At 56.3% G+C, this 25,675-nt stretch overlaps 1 protein-coding gene across 8 annotated transcripts in view; it reads left to right on the top strand.

Moving 5' to 3' along the window:
- The window catches only part of NFKB2 (nuclear factor kappa B subunit 2), a 68,110-nt gene that overhangs the window by 41,248 nt on the left and 1,187 nt on the right, over positions 1 to 25,675 (top strand). For 6 of the 8 annotated variants that reach the window (XM_065551558.1, XM_065551557.1, XM_065551561.1 and 3 more), the window contains 18 exons: positions 14,177 to 14,234; positions 14,540 to 14,618; positions 15,212 to 15,252; positions 15,549 to 15,647; positions 16,049 to 16,200; positions 17,796 to 17,902; positions 18,321 to 18,479; positions 19,113 to 19,217; positions 19,943 to 20,028; positions 20,279 to 20,417; positions 20,582 to 20,701; positions 20,885 to 21,088; positions 21,281 to 21,422; positions 22,028 to 22,142; positions 22,617 to 22,824; positions 23,269 to 23,438; positions 23,920 to 24,022; positions 24,655 to 24,887. In XM_065551558.1, coding sequence (XP_065407630.1) covers positions 14,177 to 14,234; positions 14,540 to 14,618; positions 15,212 to 15,252; positions 15,549 to 15,647; positions 16,049 to 16,200; positions 17,796 to 17,902; positions 18,321 to 18,479; positions 19,113 to 19,217; positions 19,943 to 20,028; positions 20,279 to 20,417; positions 20,582 to 20,701; positions 20,885 to 21,088; positions 21,281 to 21,422; positions 22,028 to 22,142; positions 22,617 to 22,824; positions 23,269 to 23,438; positions 23,920 to 24,022; positions 24,655 to 24,887 — 2,320 coding nt within the window. Of the gene's footprint in view, positions 1 to 12,671; positions 12,828 to 14,176; positions 14,235 to 14,539; positions 14,619 to 15,211; positions 15,253 to 15,548; positions 15,648 to 16,048; positions 16,201 to 17,795; positions 17,903 to 18,320; positions 18,480 to 19,112; positions 19,218 to 19,942; positions 20,029 to 20,278; positions 20,418 to 20,581; positions 20,702 to 20,884; positions 21,089 to 21,280; positions 21,423 to 22,027; positions 22,143 to 22,616; positions 22,825 to 23,268; positions 23,439 to 23,919; positions 24,023 to 24,654; positions 24,888 to 25,675 lie in introns of those variants that run through there. The other 2 variants (XM_065551563.1, XM_065551560.1) reach the window with 2 other exon arrangements.

Below are 25,675 nucleotides of genomic sequence, written 5' to 3'. Positions count from 1 at the left end.
CGTCACGCCTCTGTGTGTTCCGTGTTCTAGCTAAATTTGCTTCCTCCCAGAGTCCTCTCTTTCCATGCACTCTGTGTCAGAGTAAGAAGCATTTCTCTGTCTCCATCTCTTTCCTCACTCTGGATGCAGGCTCCTCCCTCTCCCAGTTCGCACTGGCCTTTGTGCCTAGTCCTCTGTTCACCAAGTCTGTATTTGCTGAAGATCTGCCTGTGTCCTCTATGTTCTGGTGTGCTAAGGTATTGGCTAGCATTAACCTCTGGTTAGTGCCTGTGACAGACCAGATTGCGGGCCCAGCAGTACAGTGTAGGGTTTTCTTTCCTTGGGAATCTTAGGTCTGACTTGATTTTGTCTAGGGTTCTGTGTCGTGTCTGGCTTTGAGTGGGGTTGCTGGCTCTGTTGTGCTGCAGGTTGATAGTGTTGACATTGCTCTGCACAGTGTCTAGTGAAACACCATTGTGGGGTCCTGCATTGATTCTGTTAGCGATTCCAGGCCAAATGGGGTCAAATCACAAGCAGAAAGAATGGTTTTCTGTCTGCCAGCCCTGCAAACTCAGCCTGGGCTCTGACGACCACGCTGGGATCTTTCCAGCTCATGTATCAAAAGGATCTGCCAGTACACCTGTGGAGCCCTTTTGGTCTCGATGCACAAGTCTAGCTAACTGGAGTTCAGCGCTCAGATCTGTTAATGATGCACAAGGAAAAGCGCACAATTCTCCCTCCTGTAGCTGTGTTGGCTCTGCAGGGAAGGCAGCAAAGGTAGGCTTGTGCTCCCCAGCATTGTGCCAGCACCCTCTTGTGCTGTGCAGTGGGGGGGGGGGGTTAGGTAGGATCAGGGCCGGTGCAAGGCGAAACCTAGGCGAAACTTCCACCTTGCGCCCCCACTCTGATGTCCAGCCCCCACCTTCCTACGGCCAAGTTCCCCCCAGGGGCCCAGATGTTCACAAAGTGCAGGGGACCCAGGGGGGGGGCTGCAAAGAGGGGGGTCGTATGGGGGCTCTTCCAGGGGGTGAAGGTGGCAGAGAGGGGAGTGCACGGGATTGTTGCAGGGGGTGGAGGTGACCAAGAGGTGGAGGGGGTGGGGGTGTAGTGGCAGGGAAGAGATTGCACAGAGGCAAAAGAGGCTTGTTGCAGGGGGTGCAGTGGCAGGGAGGGAGTGGCATAAGGCAGAAGTGAGCAGGAGGGGGGCTGGCAGGCGGGGGGGTGTCTGTGCCCAGGGTTGTTGCAGGGGGGTGAAGGTGGCACGGAGGGGTTTGCACAAGGGAGGAGTGGGCAGAAGGGAGATGGCAGGTGGAGGGGGGGGTCCCAAGGTTGATGCAGGGGTGAAGGTGACTGTGGTGGCTGGGGGGGAGGGAAGGGAGGGATTGCTGGGTGGAGGTTGCCCAGAGGTAAAAGTGGCAGGACAGGGTGGGTTGTTGGGGCGGGGGGTGCACACGGGAGAAGGTAGCCGGTCAGTGGGTGTTGGAGGGGGTGGGTCTGGCTGGGGAGGGGTACCTGGGTTGCTCCCATATACACCATTCCCCAGGCCAGGGACTGGACCTGCCCACCCACCGGTGCTCCGCGAGCCCGTGCGGCTCCCCGCGGCCCGGCTGGTACCTTGCAGGTGGAGTAGACACCCAACTTCTCTGCCCGAAGAGCAGAGCACAGCTGCGCCTTCTTCGCCGCGGGCCGAGCCGGGCTCTCCACCGCCCCCGGGGCTCTCAGTGGCGGCACAGGCAGCCAGCCCACCCGAGCCTGCTGCCGCCACCACCACTGAGAGCCCCGGGGGCAGCGGGGAGCCTGGCTCGGCCCGCAGCGCGGGGAAGAAGGTGCAGCTGCTAGCACTGGACCCTCCCCTTCCCCGCTCCACCGCCGGCTGCTCCCCTTGGGGGAGGGACTAGCCGCGCCGTTGGGGCCCCTCTGGAACCGGGAGGCAGGGAGCAGAGGCAACCTGGTGCTCCGCTGTTCAAAAATTTTGGGGGGCACCGCTTTTTGGCACCCCCAACCACTGGGCGCCCTAGGCAGCCGCCTAGTCCACCTAGTGGTTGCACCGGCCCTGGACAGAGTGCATGTGCTGCTTTGATTGCGATTGCACCAGAAGTGGAGGACCCCCTTTGTGTGCGCTGACAAGCTAACCCTAGTTCTGCCCTCGCTGGAAGGGTTCCTGTGTGCAGAGGATTTGCAGAATTGCACATATAGAAGTTGGGATTTGTCCTATCCAGTTAGTTGCTATCAAGGCTGGGGTCCAGGAGTGGAATGGGGTGAATTATGAAGAGTCTTTCTAAGGCTGATTGTAGGTGTCTAGTGATCATTTAGGGTCAGGGAGGCTCACGGTGCTTTGTCCTGCCTTGTTGGGAGGTGTTTGTTGTCTGGTCTGGGTTTGGGCTGGTGAAGTAGAACTTTATCTTGTGGTGGTGGCTTTTGGGCTTGCTCTGGAAGTTCCTGACATTTTCATCTCAATGGACTTGAAGGTCCTGTGTCACCCTAGGTCTGGGGCATGCCTGGATCCCTTATCAGGCCCTGCTGGGTGGGCCAGAGTGACAAGGCAGGGTGTCTAGAAAGCAGTTTATCTCTGAGTCTTTCAGTGGCAGGCTTGCATTTAGGATTGAGAAAGAGCTTGGGAAGGCCGCAGGTGGATTGGATTGAGAAGGTTTGAGGGGCTCCATTCCTGTCTCTCTCCTGGTTTCAAGGCACCTGGTGTCTGTCTTTAGCAGTCCTGTGGCGGATGGATTGGTACATGGCTTTAATTATGGTCCTATGTTTTGTCTCTGATCATATGTTGTAACAGTTGAAAGTGTAGCCTGGGGTGCCAGACTGCTTCTCAGGTCTCTGAGCCTGTGGTTTGCAAGGGGGTAGAATCTGAGCCCGTGACTGGCCCTGGGTTTTTGAGGCCAGAAGTCCCTCTCCTTGCTGGAAAGGGGTAGAATGTCCGCCCTTCTCTTTGAGTGAATCGCTTCTGGAACCTCACTGGTTGCGGGGGGGCATGCAGTGCCCTTGGCAGCTGGTGGGGAGATACACCCCAAACTTACCAAATATCAGCCCAGCAAACCCTTCACGGAGAGTGGCTGAAATTTGGGATTGGGATATCCTGTGGATGACCTGAAAATGGAACAGTCCTGGAGAATTCTGGACAGGTGGTAACTTGGCAGGATGCTGGATCTAGGGAAACGAAGGAGCTGCCTGGGATGGGGCAGGGAGAGCTGTGATAAATTCCAGGGATGGCATGGCTGAGGGTGGTTAACCCTGGTGATCATACACGTGGTTGGGTGGGCTTGGGGTGACTGCATCGCCCATGTGCCATAGGGAATAGCCGAGAGGCAGAGCTGAAGTAGGAAGAGTTGAGGGAAACATAATTTATAACATGAGTTCTTGATGCTCTCCCTTCTCTAGGGCCCCTTTGTGCCCAAAGAGCTGTGCAAGTTCCAGTGAAGAACCACCACTGCCCATGAGGGAATAACCCCTTGTGGACCTCCCCCCGGTGGTGTTTCAGGGAGATGGGCTTCGTGCAATGGCCTTGGTTAGTGTACTGCATCAGGGGAGGGAGTGTTCTGTGACTGCACTGAGGAAGGGTAAATGACTGTGCATCTTCCGGGGGGGTTGTGAAAAAGCTGGGGAGTTACTGCACTGGGAGGCTGGGTGGAGAAGGGGGCTGTGATTCTGCCCAGGAGCAGTGGGTTGGGGTTCACTAATGGTTACAAGTGAAGCCTGTGCCAGAGTTTTGACAGACTCCAGCTCCAGCTAGACAACAGGGCAAAGGAGGAGATTCATAATAGCAACGTGCTGCAGCCTTCACTGGACAAGCTACTAGAGCTTAATCAGGGCCAGCTCCAGGCACCAGACGAGAAAGCACGTGCCTGGGGCAGCACATTGTAAGGGGCAGCATTCTGGCCAATCTTGGGGCGGCACATTCTGGCCGCCCTGACGTGGTTCTTTCTTTTTTTCTTTTTTTTTTTCTTTGCCAGCCTGGTCCGCAGCTCCGGAGACCCTGGCCGGCTCCCCGTGCTCTGCCAGTCCCAGCCCAGCCCTGCAGGGGCACGGACCCCCGGGGCGGCAGGAACTAGCGATCCCCGCTGCTCACAGTGCTGCCGGGCTCCCCGGGACGCGCCACTCCCCATCACCTGCACCGGCCTCCGCCTCCCGCGCCGCTCTGAGCCCGGCCCAGCCAAGCCGCCTTTAAAGGAGCGGCTGAGCCAGCACTTCCTGCAGCCCCTGGGGGCTGGGAGAGGCACCCCAAGGCCAGAGGGGGGAGCCCCTCCACGTGCTCCCTGCGGCTGCCGTTTTTTTTTGCTTCGGCAGTCTGGCCGCCCTTTTTTTTTTTGCTTGGTGTGGCAAAAAAGCTAGACCCGGCCCTGAGCTTAATGCATTGAGGGCTTGTCTACACTACCCGCCGGATTGGTGGGCAGTGATCGATCCAGCCGGGTTCGATTTATTGAGTCTAGTATAGATGCGATAAATCGACCGCTGAGCACTCTCCCATCAACTCCGGTATTCCACCAGAATGAGAAGTGCAAGTGGAGTCGACGGGAGAGCGTCAGCTGTCGACTTGCCACACTGAAGACACCGCAGTAAGTAGATCTAAGTACATTGACTTCAGCTATGCTATTCATGTAGCTGAAGTTGTGCATCTTAGATCGACCCTGCACGGTAGTGTAGACAGACCCTGAGAGTGAGAAGGAAAGGGGAGGAACCAAGGAAGAAGCAGGCTGATATGAGAGAGGGGTGTAGACTGAGCGTGGTGCTAGGAGCCTGCATTTTCAGCCTGGCTTTAAGACCTGCTCCTCTGTGGCCTCAGGCAACTCAAGGCCTTGACCTCCCTGCCCACTGAAAGGGTTTAATACTACCCGATCCCACAGGAGGGTTGCAAGTTGATTCCTTGTTTGTAACATGCCTTGAATCTGGAAAGAGCTGTCTACTTGCTAAGCACTCATAGTAAAGGTACTGTCCCTGGTCCCCATGAATGCATGCCAGGCGGCAGGCTCGGATGGAGTCACCCTGGAGGGCCGCAGGGACTAGCTGGAGTAGTATTGATGCCACTGGTGACTTGTAAACATGTGGAGGGTGGGTGAAGTTCCGGGGATGGGGAAAAGGCAACCCCAGAGCCAATGGTCAGAGAATTTTTTTTTTTGGGGGGGGGGGGGGGGATTGAGCGTAGTGGGGAGAACAGATAATGGAACAAACTGTTTTAATAAGTCAATGAACAAAGCTGTTGATCTATAAGTAAAATCATTGGAGGATTAAAAAGTAGGCAGCCTGGATCTGTCAGAACAAATGTAACTTCTGTCTGTGACTGGATGGAGAATTTAGGGAATGCTTTAGGCACAGCGAATGTCAGCTGTAATCAGGTCCCCTTGCGTGCTCCTACGGCGAGGGGAGAGTTTGACTGCTCTGAGGTAGAGGGCTTTCATCTCCTTTTTGTCAGGTCAGGGGATCTCTCCTTGCCACACTTTCATGGTAAAATGATATTCTTCTTTGAGTGCTGGTCCCTATGGGTATTCGCAATAGGGTTGCACATGTGCTCCATGCACCCACGACCGGAAGAGTGATCACTAGCAGTGTTTGTGCCCTGCACCTTCTTGTGCGCTGAACCAAGGGCATAAGTGGTGCTGTGGACTGCCTGCCTTTTCAGTTCTTTCTGCCACTCATGGCTTGAGATGGAACTCCAACAACTGTCCGCAGTTTCTCTAGCATTCATGCCTCCTCCCAGCCTAGTGTTTGGATGGGTGATGAGCGTAAAGAGTGCTCAGAGGAAGTCCAATCCATCCTCAGTAACAGCAGAAAGCCATCCCTGAGAAAATGCTATGCCGTGAAGTGGAAGAGATTATCAAGCTGGTGCCAGCACTGCCACAAAGTTCCACGGGATGCTGACATTTCTACCATCTTGAGTTATTGCCTCTCCTTGAAATCTTTGGGTTTACCCATTAGCTCATTGCATGTGCACCTGGCAGTGATCAATGCTTTCCATGCTCCCATAGACAACTGCTCGATATTCTCCCATCCTACAACCATGAGATTTCTGAGAGGTCTTGTCAGAACCTTCCCTCCAGTATTAGCACCAGCTTCTAACTGGGACATTAACCTAGTGCTGCTGGCTCTTATGAATCTGCCATTTGAGCCATTGGTCTCCTGCTCCCTTCTCCGTCTATCCCCGAAAATAGCCTTCCCAATGGCAATCACTAGGAGAGCAGGGGAGCTTGCAGCTCGTATGAACTTGTTTGTAGGGAAAGAACAAGTTAAAAATTACTTAGACAAGTTAGATGTCTTCAAGTCACCAGGGCCTGACGAAATGCATATTAGAATACTCAAGGAGCTGACTGAGGAGATATCTGAGCCATTAGCGATTGTCTTTGAAAAGTCATGGAAGATGGGTGAGATTCCAAAAGACTGGAAAAGGGCGAATATCATGCCAATCAATAAAAAGGGAAATTAGGACAACCTGGGGAATTACAGACTAGTCAGCTTAAATTCTGTACCCAGAAAGATAATGGAGTAATCAATTTGCAAACACCTAGATGATACTAAGGTGATAAGTAACAGTCAGCATGGATTTGTCAAAAACAAATTGCGTCAAACCAACCTGATAGCTTTCTTTGACAGGGTAATATGCCTTGTGGATAGGGGTAAGCAGTAGTCGTGGTATATCTTGACTTTAGTAAGACTTTTGATACTGTCTCGCATGACCTTCTCATAAACAAACTAGGGAAGTACAACCTAGATAGAGCTACTATAAGGTGGGTGCATAACTGGTTGGAAAACCATTCCCAGAGAATAGTTATCAGTGGTTCACAGTCAAGCTGGAAGGGCATATCCAGTGGGGTCCCACAAGGATCAGTTCTGGGTCCAGTTCCGTTCAATATCTTCATCAGTGATTTAGATAATGGCATAGACAGTACACTTATAAAGTTTGCAGATAAAACCAAACTGGAAGGGGTTGCAAGTGCTTTGGAGGATAGGATTAAAATTCAAAATAATCTGAATAACTGGTCTGAAGTCATAGGATGAAATTCAGTAAAGACAAATGCAAAGTACTCCACTGAGGAAGAAACAATCAGTTGCACAATTTCTGTAGAGCGGGAAATGGGAAATGACTGCCTAGGAAGAAGTACTGCAGAAAGTCATAGTGGATCACAAGCTGAATATGAGTCAAAAGTGTAACACTATTGCAGAAAAAAGCAAACATCATTCTGGAATGTATTAGCGGGAGTGTTGTAAGCAAGACACAAGAAGTAATTCTTCTGCTCTACTCCGTGCTGATTAGGCTTCAGCTGGAGTATTGTGTCCAGTTCTGGGCGCCACTTTTCAGGAAAGATGTGGACCAATTGGAGAAAATCTAGAGAAGAGCAACAAAAATGATTAAAGGTCTAGAAAACATGACCTATGAGGGAACATTGAAAAAACTGGTTTGTTTAGTTTGGAGAAGAGAAGACTGAGGGGGGACATAACAGTTTTCAAGTACATAAAAAGCTGTTACAAGGAGGAGGGAGAAAAATTGTTCTCTTTAACCTCTGACAATAGGACAAGAAGCAATGGGCTTAAATTGCAGCAAGGGTGGTTTACGTTGGACATTAGGAAAAACTTCCTTTCAGGGTAGTTAAGCACTGGAATAAATTGCCTAGGACAGAGGTTCCCTCTAAGGTGCATGCCTGGGCCGACGCACACAAAAGAATGAAGGGCCATCCACCTAATTAGTGAAGCTGCACAGGCATGGCTCCACTAATTAGGTTCCTGAAACCTGGAGAAGACGCACATGTAAGGTGGGGTGGTGGCCTTGAGGGGGGTAGGTGGGAGGGGGCAGTGGGGTGAGAAGAGGAGGTGGGGGGAATTTGGGACATGCAGGGCTGCGATGGCCGGAGAGAGGCGACTTTCCCCAGCTCCAGGGCTGTGGCTGCCAGGGAGAGACGGCCCTCCTTCCCAGCTCCAGCTTGGGGGGCTGCTACGGCAGGGAAGAGAAGGAGAGCCCCCCCTCCTTCCCAGCCCCAGCTTGGGGGCTGCTGCGGTGGGGGGGAGAGAGGGCACATCCATCGCATTAGAAATCTAAGCTTACTGATATTAAAATATGAATTGTGCGCTTTTATTTGTTGAACAAAAAATTCATTAAGTTTTTTTTATATAGTGATTTTTATCCAAAGTGCTTTACAATAGTTAGCTAACGGTACAAACAACATTTGGAAAAATATTACGTGGTTCGCCAAGACCCTCAGCAATTTTCAAGTGGTCTGTGGGGGGAAAAAAAAAGCTTGAGAACCATCGGCCTAGGGAGGTTGTGGAATCTCCGTCATTGGAGATTTTTAGGAGCAGGTTAGACAAACACCTGTTAGGGATGGTCTATAACACTTAGTCCTGCCTTGCATGCAGGGGACTGGACTAGAAGACCTCTTGCGGTCCCTTCCAGTCCTACAATTCTATAATGGACCTTGTATGGTATTCCATATGGATAAAGTGTCCCTAAGGGTACATCCCAAATTCATCCCAAAGGTTCCCCCTGAATTCCACCTGAATCAGTCCATCCATTTGCTGGTATTCTACCAGAAACCTCATGCCACCCGGGAAGTACCCCTGTGCAGGGGACTAGACTAGATGACCTCTCAAGGTCCCTTCCAGTCCTCCAATTCTATGATTCTAAGTTGGAAAACTTCATTTCTGGGATGTTTGGCACAGCGGTCTTCGCACCCTCGTCCTCAGTGAATACTGCAGTGAATACCCATGGGGAGCACACATCCCAGAGAACTCCAGTTACTATCAAATAAATAGCCTTCCCTTTCCCATGAAAAACATTGAACGCAGTCATTCTTGGTGTCCAAGTGGGATCCTGTTGGGCCTGCACTGCTCCTGTACTTGCTGTTAGTTATTGCATGAACTCTTTGGAGGACAGAGTAGAGGGTCAGCCAGGTGAAACTGTGCAGGATCTGAGGGTAGGTTGAAAATACAGCAGGATGCTGATGAATTAGACATGAGCTGAGATCAGTGATAACACATCCAGTAAAGATAAATGGTGAGGAGGCCCCCATAGGGAGGAGAGGTAAGATGCATAGATAGGAGAGGAATAGCTAGTTCTATGCATACGTTGGGTACTTCAGCAATGGATCTGGGACTGCGCATCATCCCCTGTGTCTGCGTCTCTGAAACATCCATCCCTGTAGCCTCTGGGCGCTCTTACGGTATACATCTCATGCATGGGATGCGTTCCACTCCCTCCTGGAAAATAAGCTGTATGAGTCAGCATGTTTAGAAGCTGCTGCAAAAATAATACCTGGAATACTGGGTCATATTCATACGAGCTGCAAGCATGAAACAGTTAATCAGCTTTACTTGGCACTGGCAGGCCCTTAATTGGAGCCGTCTAGTTTTGGACAGTCAGAGCAGCAATTGCTGAGCTATTCTGCAGAGGGTGCTATGTGGCTGTCGTGCTCTCACTTTCCCAAGGGGCTCCAGGCGCTTGCTCTATCCGTGAAAAATAGGCCAGGGAAATGAAATTCTTCTGCAAGTTCGAAGTTGTAGCCGTTGGCACCTGTATCGCACCCAGAACTCAGTAGCTGGACTCCTGGCTCTCTGCATTCTCCATGCCTAGGAGCCCACCACAGCCTCGAAATGTGTATCTTACGGGAGATAAAAATGTCACTTTTCAGGTGGATGGGGAGGAAAATTGCTTACAAAGGGAAGTAACTAGATAGTGTACGTCTGGGGAGCTGAGACTAGGGGATCAAGGACAGGAGATGACACATCAGACACAAGATGGAAAAGGATGCTGCTCCAGGCTGCGTATCGTCTTCTGGTTTTGTAGTCTCTTCCATCCTGAAGGAACCCAAAGTGCTTACACAGGCTGCATCACTGAAATGCAACCATTTCTGGGGTGTAGTGCAGCAGCCCTACACTTGCTTTCTGTAGAATAGCAAATCAAGGTCTCTGGCCTTATCTTCAAGGAGAACCATGGCCTGGGCCCAGGGTATTTAAAAGAGTGTAAAGTGCCGGATGAAGATCGTGGTTGACAATTTGGCTCCTCTGGCACAGTGGAACTCTCTATGATAAGGGTAAAGCTCGTCTGTGCAGGAGCCAGACTTTTTCCAAGGCTGGCCCAAGACTGTGGAACGAAGTCCCTTGGGATCTAAGGACCATCCCAGACCCCTCCACCTTCTGCTCCAAGAGCCAGATGTGTTTCTTTGACCTGCCTTCTCTTACATGGAGCAATACATGTGTGTAGATGATAAAATATTCCAAAAGAACTCCACGGCACACAACCACATGACTGATGTTAGTCACGTCACTCAATGCACTGCTAGAATAAAACAACGGATGGGGGAAATCCATTTTGCCCAAAGACATTGGTGCAACCCACCCACTATCCTTTATGAAAATGCCAGCAATCCTTTAATGTCCATACAGCGCAGACAGCCTATCAGAAAGGGTCTATGGATCAGGCAGTCAAGCCTGTTGTGATGGGCTGGCCTAGATCTGACTTGCTGGAGATTGTCTCCCCCAATTCCAGAGCATGGCGAGGGGGAGCCATAATATGCTGTCCATGCTCTGTTCGTAAGCTGCTTTTGAGCAATGGCTGAGTCCCAGGCTTGCTTTGTGATGCTGGAGTCTGCCTGCAGCCAAATAGCCCTGATCCTTCTCAGACTCCTAATTGCATCCCCAGAGGTTTCTACAGAGCTCCCCTCCCCATTTAACAGCATCTCTTTGTAGTGCTTCCATGTGACAAGACTGGCTGGTTGGACTGTGGAAGAGTTTGGCAAGTCATGTAGACTCGGGAGTGAAATGCAGCTGCAGGGCCTCACCGTGGCCATGCATGCAGGGCAGCCTGTGGTTAGACCTTGAGCAGGGGGAAAATCTCCTTGAAAAGTTTTTCCTGACTTTGACTTCTGAAGAAAATGAGTCACTGACTGTGCAATCCCCTTCCTTCCCCTCACTCTCCCCCACACACCCAAAATCCCCAGAGTGGGACCTGCCAGCAGCCAGTGATTCAGAAATTCATGGTATGAGAGCACTGAAGAATCAGAAACATGCTGCTGTCGCTGAATAGTGGGGAGAAACCAATCTGGAAAAGGACTAGATGGCACTGAGGGCTCCACTTTGATCCTGGCCCACATCTGCAGTACCACTTCCTGGCCATTCACATCTCTGATGGTTTCTGTCCCGTGGGCAGGACTTGAGTTCTGTGGCTTGAGTCCTGTGCCAGTGACTCTTTCCTCAATCTGCCGAGGGAGGGGCGAGTCACTGGCACAGGGTGTGAGGGAAGTTTGCCCCACTGCTGCTCCGGCTGTACCTATTCTAGGTTTAGACCGAAACCCTCTGTTTTCAGCCCTGCACTCTTCAGCAGCACTGACTTGCTGCTAACACTCCCCCCCTCCATGGCTGGTTTAGATGTGACCAGTTCTGAGTATCTCGACTCTGACTGTCCAGTTCTGTAGCAGGGGCTGAGTGCCTGCTTCCCAGAGGGAGAGGGACCTCAATGCAGGCTGGGCACATCCCCGCAGAAGCCATTCTGCTACTATCTCTGGAGGGTGGGGCGAGATGGGAAAGTGCCTCCTCTTCTCGCCCTGCTCTCTGGGGGTCTGGCTGGGTCAGAACATCAGCGCTTGGGGGTGGGGGGGGTGAGCAGGTGCAGAGATCTGTGCTTGGATCCCCGGATGGGGGAATAGGAGGCAGCAATTGGTGTTGGGAGTTATCCTTCAGCCCTCTGAGAGTGGAGGGGGAAGCAGGAGCTGTTAAGGGTGTCGTGTCTGAAGTGGGAGGACGACCTGGACCTGGCTTGAAAGAGGACTGGCCGTGGTGGACTGTCTCAGTGCAGAGAGTGGGGTGGGGGGGACAGTGGCAGTGGTGTGAAGGATGGGGCTGCGGGCGGGTGGCTGTGGAGCAAGGCCACTTTTTGGGGAGCGGAGCAGTGCCAATTAGCTCTGAGCAGAGAGGGTGTTCTATCCATGTGAAGCTACTGACAGCAAATCTTGGGGAGGAGGGGGAGGATTTGAGCTGCACCTCTCCTTCCTCCCCCCCCCTTGAGCTCAAGGTCAGTTGCATGTACACCAGGCTGGTCTGAGATGTGTTCTTCGCAGTCTGGTGTTGCGTTACCTTGCAAAGGTTTCTGTCTTTGGAAGGGCAGTTCGTGAGGAAGGGACCTGTGGAGCTGGATGTAGCTGGGCATCAGGTGTTATCCCTGTTGCCTTTCATCTCCAAGGATCACAAAACACTGGACAAGCTCACCACCTCTGAAATGCAGCCACCTCTGGGGTGGAGAGGCCCGCTAGCTGGAACATAGCATGCTGCACACCAGCAGGAGGGAAGAGGGGACTTAGGTGGAGGAGGCAGGGGCAAACCCATGATGCTATAGAAAGGGCCACGGAATCTTTGCTGGGCTCTCCGGCAGAGCCTGATGCCGGGATAGCTACTCAGAGCAGAAGCGAGAGTTGGCAGTGGGGAAAGCAGGCAGCCTGCTGGAGTTTCCGGCCTAGGGCAGGGCCAACCCCATCTCTGTCTCTCTGCAGAGCCCTTGGAGTGACTGACTGATTGTGAATCTCTTGTGCTCGAGGTGAAAACTCCCTGTGTTTCAGAAGGGTAGGAAATGGTTTGCATAGCTCTCCCCAGCACCACCCCCTGAGGTCACACAGCCAGCCTGGCAGCATTGCAGCAAGCTGGCTACTGCTTTGGACTGGCACTTGACTAAGGAGTGTGTGTGTGGAGGGGCTTAGAGACTGTGGAGTGTGTGCAGGGAAGTCAGCGTTCCAGACTGGCACCTGGCTAAAGGGTGTGTGTGTATGTGTGTAGGGGCTCAGACTGTGTGTGTGTGTGTGTGTGGAGGTGTTCACAGACTTTGGGATGTGTGCAGAGGAGTCGATGTTCCGGACTAGCACGCGACTAAGGTAGGGGGTGTGTGCGCGCATGTAGGGGCTCAGATTGTGCGTGGAGGAGTGTGTGGATAGTGTAAACTGTGGAGTGGCATTCAATGTGTATGTGGGGTGAGGGGTAACTGGAGGGGTGAGTTGCAGCATGTTGTGAATAGGGCGGGGTGCGAGGGAGTCGGGGAATGGTGCATTTTTGTGTGTCAGGGAAAGAGTTTTAGAGCAGTCTGAGTATTGGGGTCAGAGGAGTCTCTGTGTGCAGGGGTTAGTGTATGTGGTGTAGGAGGAGTTGGGGTATGTGTGTTCGAAGTCTGGGGGGAGTCTGGGTGCATGTATGTATAGGGGATGTGGAGGGAGCGTTTCTGGCTGAGGAGTGGGGGAAGTTAGCGGGGTGGCTGGGGGTTGGGAGGAGTTCAGGAGGTACTGGGGAGTTGCCCCTCAGGGTGGGCAGCGGGGAGTTGGTGGGGTGCTGGGGGGTCTGGGTAGGAGGTGTTGGCTGGGGCAGGGACAGGCAGCGAGGAGTCCAGGGGTCTGGCGGGGGGGGGGGGGGCAGCAGAGGGCGTTAGTGGGCACAGGATGAGGGGGCCTGGCTGGGGGGGCCAGGAGTGCCCGGGGTAGTAGCCCCGTGGGCTGGGCAGTGGGGAGTCCAGGGGCCGCCATGGGTCTGGTTGGGGGGCAGAGGGAATTAGTGGGGGTTGGGGGCGAGGGAATGATCAGGGGATTGGCCCCGCGGGGCAGGGGGAGTTAGCGGGGGTCTTCCCGGTGTACCGGGAGAGTGGCCCCACGGGGCGGGGGAAGCGGGGGGGGGGGGGAGTTTGCGGGGTGCCGGGGGAGTGGCCCCGCGGGGCGGGGGGAGTTAGCCGGGGTCGGCCCGGGGTACCGGGAGTTGCCGGGGGAGTGGCCCCGCGGGGCGGGGGGAGTTAGCCGGGGTCGGCCCGGGGTACCGGGAGTTGCCGGGGGAGTGGCCCGGGGGGAGTTAGCCGGGGTCGGCCCGGGGTACCGGGAGTTGCCGGGGGAGTGGCCCCGCGGGGCGGGGGAGTTAGCCGGGGTCGGCCCGGGGTACCGGGAGTTGCCGGGGGAGTGCCCCGCGGGGCGGGGGGAGTTAGCCGGGGTCGGCCCGGGGTACCGGGAGTTGCCGGGGGAGTGGCCCCGCGGGGCGGGGGAGTTAGCCGGGGTCGGCCCGGGGTACCGGGAGTTGCCGGGGGAGTGGCCCCGCGGAGCGGGGGCGGGCCGGCGGACCGGTGACGCGCGGGCCCGTCATTTCCAGCCCCGGGCTGGATTTCTAGGGACTTTCCGGGCGGCGCGGCCCCAACTTTCCTGCCCCCCCCCCCGTTCCCCGCCGGCCCGCTCAGCTCTCGCCTCTCTCGCAGGCCCGGCCCAGGTCGCGCAGTGCAGCCCGGCTCCGCCATGGACGAGCCCTACAACGCGGTGAGTCCCGGCCGCCCCCCTCTTCCCCCCGCGCTGGGGCGGTTCAGACCTGGGGGGTCCCGCTTGGGACCGCTCTGGGATGAGGGGCTGGGGCTTGTGGGGAGGGTCTCGCTTCAGCTGACTCTGGGGCGGGTATTGGGGTGTGGCCCTCAAATGGGCTGCATCTGGGTTTGGGGGGTGGCACTTCTGTGCCTGGCTCAAGGGAGGGGGTCCCCCCTCTTGTTCTGCCATGTGGGGGTGCACCCTGCACCCCAGATGCTAGCAGGGTCTCACTCTCCGCTCTCCCCCTCTCCTTCTCCATGAAGTGCCTGGATGGGATCGACTATGACGACTTCCAGTTCAGCTCCCACATGATGGAGCAGAAGGAGCCGCTGATGGAGACTGGTAAGGTCCTGGCCCAGCACTCACTCAGGGTTGTGGCGGGGGGGTGTGTGTGTGCATGTGTCAGGAAGCTGCCTCATTCCAGGTTCCTCACCCAAGACACACAGCGTAAGGAGAATAGGGAGAGGGGAATTCCCGAGAAGCTGGTTCATGTCATATCGTTTCTTGGGCTGACCAGGAACTTGGGTCAGAGCGGCAGGAATTCCCCACTCAGCTGTGGGGAGCCTGCTGTACGTGGCTGGCTGCAGTTTCACGCATGGGGTCGGCCTGCAATCAGTTCCCTGGGGTCCCCATCCTTCCCTATGTGATCTTAGGGCTCTTGTGAGTGGGAAGGCCTGGTCTGTCTCCTTCCCTCCTCAGCATGGCTCTTACCCCCCATTAATGCTGCTTCCAGAAACACTGTTACCCCACAGATGCTATGGGACCCCCTCCCTGGCTCTGCTGTAGGGCGCGGGTGAACTGACTTCACCTCCAGCATTGACCCTGCCTCCCCCTCTTTCCTCTCCCTTTCGGCCACTGTCGGTGGGTTTTAAACCATTGGCACCCACATGTAGATACGCATTTTTCACTTGGTGTCTTTCCTTTCTCTTTTCCAGCCGAAGGTCCGTATCTCATCATCATCGAGCAGCCAAAACAGGTGAGGACTCTGTGGACCATCTCTCACTGGGTAGCTGTGTGCTCCCCACAAGCAGTATGTCCTCACTTATTCCCCACAATGCCTCCTGCTAGAAGAACCTGGGGTGGGAGTAGCTGTGAGTTCCCCTGGCCAGTGCTCTCACTCAATCCCCCCAGTGATCAGTAATGTGTGTATGAGGTTGATAACTCGACTGTCTGCAGCATGAAATGCGAGTTTTTCCCCTGATTGCCCAGTGTGTTGGGGCTCTTTGGCTGAATGCCTCTGCAGTGCAGTGACCTGGTGTTCTGGTTCTGCAGCGCGGGTTCCGGTTCCGGTATGGCTGTGAAGGCCCCTCACATGGTGGGCTGCCCGGAGCATCCAGCGAGAAGGGACGCAAGACTTACCCCACTGTCAAGGTGAGTGTCATGCGTGCAGGAGATGGTGCTGCTGTGTGCGGCCGTGGGTACCTGGGGTTACCTGCAGCACCTTGTCTGCATGTGCAGAGGTGACTGCTCTGGGGCCTTGAGGAGGCATGTGAGTCTCCGTGGAGATATTAATAAAACCCTGTATGTTCGTGATGCTGAGGCCAAGACTTGTTCCTGCCCTGAGGGGCTTGCAAGAGTTTGGGGAGAAGTTGAGGGGGAGTGTGGCCCCAGGGGAGCCATCAGCAGAGGCAGTGCTGCAACAGAGCAGGGCAGTGACCCCAGGGATAGAATGCCATGGGGAGGCGGGGGGGGAAGGTTGCAGTGTGTGTACCATTCTCTCACCTGCCAGGGGGGAACGCTCTGGCCTCCTCTCATTCCCCTTCTCCCATCAGATCTGCAACTACGGAGGTGTGGCGCGGATCGAGGTAGACTTGGTGACCCACAGCGACCCTCCGCGAGTGCATGCTCACAGCCTGGTGGGGAAGCAGTGCAACGAGGCTGGCAATTGCATTGTGACCGTGGGACCTAAGGACATGACGGCACAGTACGTACTGGTGCCTAAGGCTGGGGAAGGCTTGCTCGGGCACCTGGCCAGAGGCCGGTCTGCAACTGAGTGGGTACTGGGTCGTGTTAGTGTTACTCTGATGTGCTGAGCAGATAGAGCAGCTGTCCTCTGCACCGCTCCATCCCCATGGGATCTCCTCTGGCTCTTAGCTTGGCATCCTCTGCAGGTGTCCTGATGGCTAGCAGCAACAGTAACATATTCCATGGACTTCACTTCTCGTGCTTTGCACTAGGCAGCCCTTGAGCCCCGCCCTCTGCTTTCTAGCCAGTGCCTTATCCACCTTCTCAAATGCCTAGCCCACGTGGAAAGGGCTTATCCGCTAATCTGTCGCGTGAAACTCGCTGGCAAGCCTTGTGCCATTGCTGAAGCAGGCAGAGCTCATAGCTGGCTGTAGCGTGTGGGAGACACCGTGAACGAGTGAACTAATGCACAAGAAACCCACCCCTGTGGTGGAGGGATGACTCTTTTTCTCTGAGAACAGCAGTTCTGTTTTGAACAGCAGGTGAATCACAGGGCACTAGTGAAAGTCCTGTAAAAGCGGTGAGGTTCTCAGGAAGGTGCGTGAACTCTGCTACAGAGTCTTTCCTCACAGCTGGGCTGAGGCAGGGACTATATGTGTGGTTCTCCTAGATATTAAGCTTATTGGTCTCTAGTCCTAGTAACTTTCATTAAAAATCCAGCTCATGGTTTATCTACAGTCTACCTGCACTAGCCTGCGTCCTGTTGACACACGTTAATATTTCTTAGAGTGCTTTGATCTGCTCCTCTTTGAATCAGGACTAGATCAAAGCACATTAGTGGACTGGACACAGACAGTTAGATCTGCAGTAGGCTAGTTAGATTCAGATGCCTTTGTCTGACTCGATCTTCATCCCCCCCAAATCAGTGCTGTGTCCTCATACTTGCCAGGAGTGTCACTCGCAGGCCTGCATGTCTAATCTCCACACCAGGTAAAGCTAGTGACCGTCTGGCCTTTCCCTAGAATGCCGCTGTCTGTACATTGGCATTAGACTGACCCTTTCCCAACTGCTTTGGATGTCTTCTGCATCAAGGCTCCCTTAAATAGCCAACTCCTTGCTCCCTAATCTCTCACCTTGCCCTGAACCCACTGGCTACCCAGTGCTTTCCCTCCCTTTGTCTTCTTTAGCTTTGTTTCAATGACTGGCATCCACCTCTCCCCCCTCCTGCTATAGCTGGTGAGCAGACAGCGCACAGTCAACCTGTGGAACTCCTTGCCTGAGGAGGTTGTGAAAGCTAGGACTGTAACAGGGTTTAAAAGAGAACTAGATAAATTCATGGAGGTTAAGTCCATTAATGGCTATTAGCCAGGATGGGTAAGGAATGGTGTCCCTAGCCTTTGTTTGTCAGAGGGTGGAGATGGATGGCAGGAGAGAGATCACTTGATCATTGCCTGTTAGGTTCACTCCCTCTGGGGCACCTGGCATTGGCCATTGTCGGCAGACAGGATACTGGGCTGGATGGACCTTTGGTCTGACCCAGTATGGCCGTTCTTATGTTCTTCCCCACTCTCCTGTGCTCACTCTATGATTGGGCCTTGGGCTCCTCTCTCTCAGATTCAACAACCTTGGGGTGCTCCACGTGACCAAGAAGAACATGATGGAGATCATGAAGGACAAGCTGAAGCAGCAGAAGATACGCAATAGAAATCAGGCACTGACAGGTGAGGGCTCTTCCATGGTGGAGCCAGGTGCTCTGGGTACAGGCAGCAAGGAAGGATGTCCAGTAGGTCTGAGAGCTGCAGGACAGTCTGCAGGGAATTGGAGGTGGGGGGTGGGGGTGGGCATGGGTCTCTCGTATGTTGCTAGGAGGGAAGGGCCATGGAATCAAGGTGAGGGGCCCAGACATGGGTTGTAGAGGGTCTAGTGACTCTGGGGATCTGGAGTGGGCCTGATCCCTTGCACAGTCTGCAGGGGAGCTGCACAGACTTGAGGGTGGGTGGATACAAACTGCAGGAGGGATGCATTGGTGTAGGCTGTGTGCTGGTGTGGGGGAGGGAGGACTCTGGGAGCTCTGAGCCAGAGTCCTTTCCCGTTGCCAGGCGGTCTGTAACCCAGACTTCTGCTCCCTCTTTCGTGCAGAGTCTGAGCTGCGTGAGATTGAGGTGGAGGCGAAGGAGTTGAAGAAGGTGATGGACCTGAGCATCGTGCGCCTCCGTTTCACCGCCTACCTCCGCGACAGCAACGGGAACTTCACGCTGCCCCTGAACCCTGTCATCTCAGACCCGATCCACGACAGCAGTAAGTGCAGGCACTGGCCAGACCCAATGGCACCTGCCGTTGCTCTGAGCCGCAGCGGATTTAACGTGCCCAGCACCTCCTGGAGAGAAAGATGCTGTGCATGTACCTGGAACCCCCTTGGCCCAGAACTGATCGTGGGCTCTGCTCAACCCAGCTCCCCTCTCACAATGCAGGGAGTGGCCAGCAGGAGATGTGGCCTCCTCAGGGCACGTCCTTGCTGGACCCTGAATTTGCCCATGGGGTGGTCGGGCCGGGGAAGGGTGTGTCCTTGTTGGGAACCCTCATTTGGCAGCTTAATGGGGGCGTTTCCCCTGAACCCACCGATTCAAGCTAAGGGGTATTTCCCCTGGGCTGCATTGCTAGTCGGTGGGCTCGATTGTGGCAAATGGGTGCCTGTTCTCCCCATCACCCCTGCCAGGAGCAAGGAGCTGCCCTGTGGGGCATGCTGGGGGAAGGGAGGATGGCGGATGAGTCACAGATCAGGGACTTTGCCATGACTCATGTGTGACTCTCTGGAGATTTCCCTGACATTCTCTCCCTGTTCCCACCCCTCCCCACTGCATTACTGCCGTGCATCCACAGGACTGGGCAGTGCCTCTGTGGCTGAGCTCTAAATGCTTTCCTGCTCCACAGAATCACCTGGGGCTTCCAACCTGAAGATCTCCCGGATGGATAAGACAGCTGGCTCAGTGCGGGGAGGGGACGAGGTCTACTTGCTGTGCGATAAAGTTCAGAAAGGTAAGGAGCCTGCCAGCAGCCAGTTGGGTCCTTTGCTGTCATTCCCCTCCAAAACCCACCTGGGCGTGCTTATGTGCTGCTCCTTCTGGGTGGGGGAGAGCAAGTTGTTGTGTGGGGTCTCAGGCTCTCTCAGCAGCCCGTGTTTCGGTAGGATGTTCTGAGGGTTAGCTGGAACTCCCTCCTCCCCGTCTGGGTGAGCCTTTTTCGGAGCCAGACTGGCTGGACAGCAGGCTGAGTCTTGGGTCAATGGCCAGGTTGCTGGTGGGTGAGCTGAGAGAAGCCGGAGGCAGTGGGGGAAGATACATGTGTCTCTGGCCCGGCCTGCCAGGGAGTAGGGGGTTCAGCCTGAGATGGATTGGGTTGTGAGGAGAAAGCCCATCTGAACCATGTAGTTATTTAACATAACCCCACAACGGGCATACCTCTGTCCCGTGCCCCTGTGAGCACCACTTCTCCAAGACCTGCAGTTACTTGGAGCCATTTTTGTTCATCCTTGCTGAAGCTTGTTGCTCTGGGGCTGGTGTTTGAGGTCAGGGCTGTGTTGTGCCTCGCGCCTGGTGAGACAGAGGAGGATAAGGATAGTGGCTGGGAATGCTGAGCTACTCTGGTTCTAAGGCAGCTGTGGGAGACGAGGAGGAAGCAGGGTCCTTGCGCTGTGTGGGAGGGGTGAGGCAGGCTGGGCGCTGCCGGAGCCCCCATGGTAACTGCCCCGCTCTCCCCCCCAGATGATATTGAGGTGCGGTTCTATGAGGATGATGAGAACGGTTGGCAGGCCTTCGGTGACTTCTCCCCTACGGATGTTCACAAGCAGGTGCAGTGGGCAGGAGGCGGGCAGGGCTGCTGTGCGGGTGGAGAGTGGGGGAAGGGCCCTGTGCCACCTGAGTGGCATGAGGGTTTTAGCATGGGCGGCACCTCGTTCTGCCTGCTGGACTGGGGATGCGCGATTGCCAGGGTGGTGGGATCCTGGGGGTGGCCAGGCTGTACTGCTGGGGTTGCCATGGGGAGTGTGGGGCTGTGAAGGTGGCACCAGTGCATAACTCCCTCTCCTGGGTTGCCTGCAGTACGCCATCGTCTTCCGCACGCCGCCCTACCACAAGCCCAAGATCGACCGCCCCGTCACTGTCTTCCTGCAGCTGAAGCGGAAGCGTGGGGGGGATGTGAGCGACTCCAAGCAGTTCACCTACTACCCAGTGGTGGAAGGTGAGTGGTGCTCGGTGGGGGGCTCTTCAGGTTTACTTGACTCGGCTCAGAGCCACTGTCTGCTTGCACTGAGCCCCGAGAAGGAGCCTGCAGCTTCCAGGAAAGTGCTGTCCCAGCACAGGTCGGGCTGGGTCCTGATCCTCCCCCATGTGTCTTGCCTGCAGATAAGGAGGAGGTGGAGAGGAAGCGGAAGAAGGTGCTGCCTCAGTTCCCCCAGCACTTTGGTGGGGGCTCGCACATGGGAGGGGCCGGCGGGGGAAGCAGTGGCTTTGGCTCTGGCGGAGGTGAGTTGAGCTGTTCCCCGCTGTGGGGAGCTATGGCAGGGCAAGTTACTCATCCCAGGCTGGCCTGGTAGACCCCAACCCTCCTGATCTGCCTCAGAGCCAGCAGCAGCAATATGGGGGGGAGGGAGCTGGCATTCCCCCAGATCCTGCCTTTGTCACAGCTCTTTCCCTCTTGGTCTGCAGGCGGGAATCTAAACTATCCATACTCCTCGGGGCTGACTTACAACAACATCTACTCGTCTGGCCCGCACCCCGTGGGCGGCTACCAAGGGGGGGTGCAGATGACCAACATGGAAGAGGAGGGGGATGGCAAGCACCTGCCTGCGGAGACTGGGAAGCAGCCCTGCCCGCCAGAGGAGAGCCACCGTCAGGAGCTGCATTACCACGGTATGGTGGGTGGGGAGATGGCGAGGGAAGGGCTGGGTTGAAAGAGGGGTCTGAGGCACAGTGTGTGTGGTGGGGTGGGGGCATTCACAGGCTATTGGCAGAATGGAGGACTGGCAATTCCAGTTAGGTGGGTGGATCTTGCTGGTCCCTGAGCTGTCTGTCCAGGGGCCAACTCCCGGCTTTGCTTTCCAGCCCAGCTCTGCAGCATGAGGATGCTGGCTCTGGCTCAGCGCAGCGCCCATGCCCTGCTGGACTACTCGGTCACTGCTGACCCACGCATGCTGCTGGCCGTGCAGCGGCACCTGGCTGCCTCCCAGGATGAGAATGGAGACACGTGAGTCTTCGGGGAAGGGGGTTAGGGGGCTTGAGGACAGCGCTAGCTGTGGAGGGCTCTGGTTTTGTGTGTGGGCTTGTGCTGGACCTGTGCCCTTACAGCTTTCGCGTGATCCTTTCCACTCCGTCCCTGGAGACTCCCAAATGGATCCTGCTCCCTGGGGATGGGCAGACCCAGCTCTGGCCAGGACTCTACAGAGCCCTGCTCTGGCACATGGGGTCTAGGCCAAGCCAGCTAGCTCCCTCTCCCCCAGGAGCAGATGTGTCTCTCGAGCCAGCTCCCTTTTTGGCCCAGGAAGCCAAAGCTCCTTCCATGCAGGGCATGGGACCAGGTCATGTGGAATTCATTCCCCCCTGGAGTTGGGTAAGGCCACGGATGGTGGCTCAGGGCTCCATAAGGTGCAGAACCCTGTGCAGCCTCACACTGATGGTCACTGGGAGCAGGGATCTGCTGGGAACGCCAGCATGGAGGGAGAACGGGAAGGGAGTTTGGGGCTGGGGCCTGCATGGGGCAAGCAGCCGGGCTGGGCAGCACAGTGCCGGCTCACTGCAGTGAACAGCCGCTGAGTTGCTGCTCTGAGCTTGCCATCCCCTCCCTGCCTGCAGGCCTTTGCATCTCGCCATCATCCACGAGCAGACGACTGTGATTGAGCAGCTGATCCAGGTTGTCCTCAGTATCCCCAACCAGCAGATCATCAACGTGGCCAACCACTTGCAGCAGGTACAGTGACCCCATCTGCTCCCTGGGGCCCCACCTGCGCTGCCCGAGGCATCTTCCAGGATTCCTGCCTTTCCCTGGCTGATGAAGGGCTGTTGTGATCCTCTAGCTGAAGCCATCCTCTTCCTATCCCTCTGCTCGCAGAGCATGACCCCAAGTTTCCTAGGCCATGCCAGATCCTGCCAGAGGCCTGGCTTGCCAGTGCTGGGAGTCCATTCCTCCAGCTCCAGCTGGCTGCCTCTGGGTGCCTCCCCCAGGGGAGGCGGGCTCCTTGGTCTGAAAAACCACGTATCCCGAGTTGGGATGCTCGCTGGAGGGAGATTAGGCTGTGTTGTCGGTGTGGCTGGAAGGTGCCAGTGTGGTGGGAAGGTTGGAGGCTCCTGCTGTGAGAGCAAAGGGAGTGGGGCTGTCGGTTTGAGAGTATCTCGCTGGCTCTTGGCCCCCCGGTGAGCTGGCTGTCTCCTATCTCCCTCCCAGACTCCCTTACACCTGGCAGTGATCACCAAGCAGCACCAGGTGGTGGGGTTACTGCTGCAGGCCCACGCGGACCCTACTCTGCTGGATCGCTACGGCAACTCACTGCTGCACCTGGCGCTCCAGACGGGTGATGAGGCCATGCTGAGGACGTTGCTGGTGCACCTGGGCTCCGCCATCCCCTGTCTGCTCAGCACGCCCAATTACCATGGTGAGAGGGGACCCTGGGCAGGGAATGCTCGGGGATAGGATGATACTGAGCCAAGGGCAGACTGGCTCTCAGCAGGGCTCTGCCTCCCTGTGGGCTGGACTTCCAAGGAAGGGCCAGCAGCCCCAAAGCTGGCCTGGATCCTCTAGGTCACTGGTTTAAACCAGGCTTAGTGGCCTGTGTGAAATGAGACAGGGATGGTCCCTGCAGCCCCCCCTCACCTGCCCTGGTACATGAGCCTCCGAGCCCTTGGCAATGGCCATGTATCTGTGTTGCGAAGGGCCCTTGTCAGCATGGGACAGAGTCCGAACTCCCCTGCAGGGCAGGGCTGGGGGAAGCTTGCCCTGCTGGGGCTCCAGGTGGAGCTGGGGGAACACGTCCTCCTTGTGGGGCAAGTTGAGGGAGTGACAGCCCCCCGCTCGTGCTAAAGCTTGCTCCATGTTCCAGGCCTGCTCCCCGTGCACCTGGCTGTGAGGGTAAAGAGCCTGGCCTGCCTGGACCTGCTGGTGAGGATGGGAGCGGACGTGAATGCCGTGGAGCGGCAGGGCGGCCGGACGCCCCTGCACCTGGCAGTGGAGATGGAGAACCTCAACGTGGCCGGCCACCTAGTGAAGAAGGTACAGGGCAGGGAGCCCTCCGACTCCAGGGTGTCCAGGAGTGTGTGTGGGGTTGCGGGGGTCAAGGTTCCTAGCTCTGGTCTGCCTGGGGGCTGGGCTCTTGGGACGGGAGTGGCAGGTTCCTCAGTCGGGCTGCAGGGAGGCCCGTCATGTTGGTGTGGGATTGGGCAGGAGGTTCAGAATTGCCCCCGACCGTCTCGTACTGGCTCGGTTGGTTTCCCTTGGAGCCTGTATGTGGTTGCAGCACACAGGCTGGGGTGCCAGGAGGTCTGCCTGTGGGGCATGTGGCCGCCTGGCCCTGCTGTGTGGCGCAGGGCTTGTGACTGTCCCTGGGTGCTCTGCTGCCCAGAGAGCACACTGCCGCTGCTGAGACTGGCAGTCTGTGTTCCCCCATGGTGCTGCAACCGGCATGCAGGGGCTGTGTCTCTTCTCGGTGCGTCGCTGCTGCCTGTTCCTCATTGGCTCTTGCATTTCTCTCTAGCTGGGAGCTGATGTCAATGCTCGGACGTTTGCTGGAAACACCCCTCTGCACCTGGCTGCAGGCCTGGGCTCCCCCATCCTCACCAAAATGCTCATCAAAGCAGGTAGCTCCTCTCTGCTTCCCTGGGGCTGGCAATCCCAGCAGTCCTTGCTGCTGCCTGCTAGACCTGTAGCACCGGAGCTGTGCTAGGTGCTTCTCAGCATAAGGAGGCAGGCTCTTTCCTGGTGCTCCAGTGTCTGGCCCTCCCACCAAGACTGGCCTCCAGAGGAGGGGGCAGGGCTAATGGGTGGGCTCTCTGCTTGTGTACAGGCCCAGCCAGTGGGAGGTGGCAGATGGAGGCCAGCTGAGGTATAGACAGAAGTGATAACTCCAGCAGAGGGCGCTCTGCTGGCCAGGCTGGGGGTGGCCTCTGGGGCGAGTGAGATCTGAAGTGATGCTGTAACCTCCTTCCTCTGCATATGCTGGGCCAAGCCAGTTGCCCCGAATCCTGGCCCAAGGAGAGGGATGTGAAAAGGAAGCGGAGACCTGCAAAGCCAGGCTGGCTAACAGGGGCACTGGAGAGTGCATGTGAACAACCCTCCCGGGACTGAATCCCTGGCCCCCCAATGGAGACGGGCGACTTGAAGGAGGTGTGGGTGCTGGGATCTGAGCCAGCCTCACCCCGGGCAGGTGGGAGGGGCCATACCCTCTTCCGGGGACCGTGCTGTCTGGGCTCTGACCTCACTTTGTCCTCAGGAGGGGACATCCTCTGTGAGAATGATGAGCCAGTGAGGTCGTCCTCGTCCGAAGCCAGCAGCGACATGGACAGTGGGCCCGAGGATCAGGAGGCAGGCATGGAGCTGGGAGAGTCAGACACAGAGCACACAGATACCAGCACCACTGCTGAGCACAGAAGCAGGGAGCCTGGCACCCGGGGTGCAAAGCAGCGCCGGAGACACACACCGCTTGACTTAACCAGGAGCCACAAGGTACAGAACATCAGGGGTTAAACCAGAGGAACTGGAGTCCCAAGAGCGTGGGTTGGTTCTGGAGAGGGAGCTGCCCTGTGAGGGAGCGGTGGGTCCCAGAGCGCTGGTTGGGCACGTGAGTCTGGCAGCTCTGCCATCCCTCCAGCTGCGGAATCCCATCAAAAGAAGCTAAAGGACAAATGTTTCGCTCTTCTGTGGCAGGTGTTGGCACTGCGGTGTTGTGTGGGGTGGGGTCCCAGAGACACTCCTGGGATGTGGGGCTCGCTATGGGATGAGCTTATGATGCTTGGTCTGAGGGGCGTGGGGCTCTGGGGGCTGGTCTGACCAGAGGTCTGGCGAGGCCAGTGCCAGGCTCCAAGGCGGTTGTTGGGCTCTGTAAGGATCAGTGCAGGAATACTGGCCCCCTAGCCAGTGGCTGCTTCCCACCCTGAAGGCTGGACCTGCATCCTGTCCAGTATTGGGTGTTCCTGTTGCCCAGGCCACCTGGGGGCCCTGCTCAGCCCTTGGTTCCCGTGGAAGCCTCGGGCTGGTGACGGGGAGAGGAGTGTTTGCCCTCCAGGCTCCTCTGTACTGCAGCTCTGGCAGGATGGGGTCCCAGGAGCTTCTTCTGGGCCTCTGGTGCTGTCGGGGGCCAGCAGAGCAGCAGAGTGTGGGCTCACTCCTGCCCCTGCTCTCCCCTGCTCGTACGCCCATTCCTTGCATGTTCTTTGGGGCGTGCTGGGAGTCCCGGCTCTGCTGGGGGAGCTTGGCCTGCACTTGTGAGCCCAGTGAGGGAATGAGGGGAACAT

The sequence above is a fragment of the Chrysemys picta genome, chromosome 7 (genome assembly GCF_011386835.1).
Source record: "Chrysemys picta bellii isolate R12L10 chromosome 7, ASM1138683v2, whole genome shotgun sequence".
NCBI classification, from domain to species: domain Eukaryota; kingdom Metazoa; phylum Chordata; order Testudines; family Emydidae; genus Chrysemys; species Chrysemys picta.
Note: the sequence above shows the minus strand (reverse complement) of the source record. Positions and strands in the feature narration are given on the sequence as shown.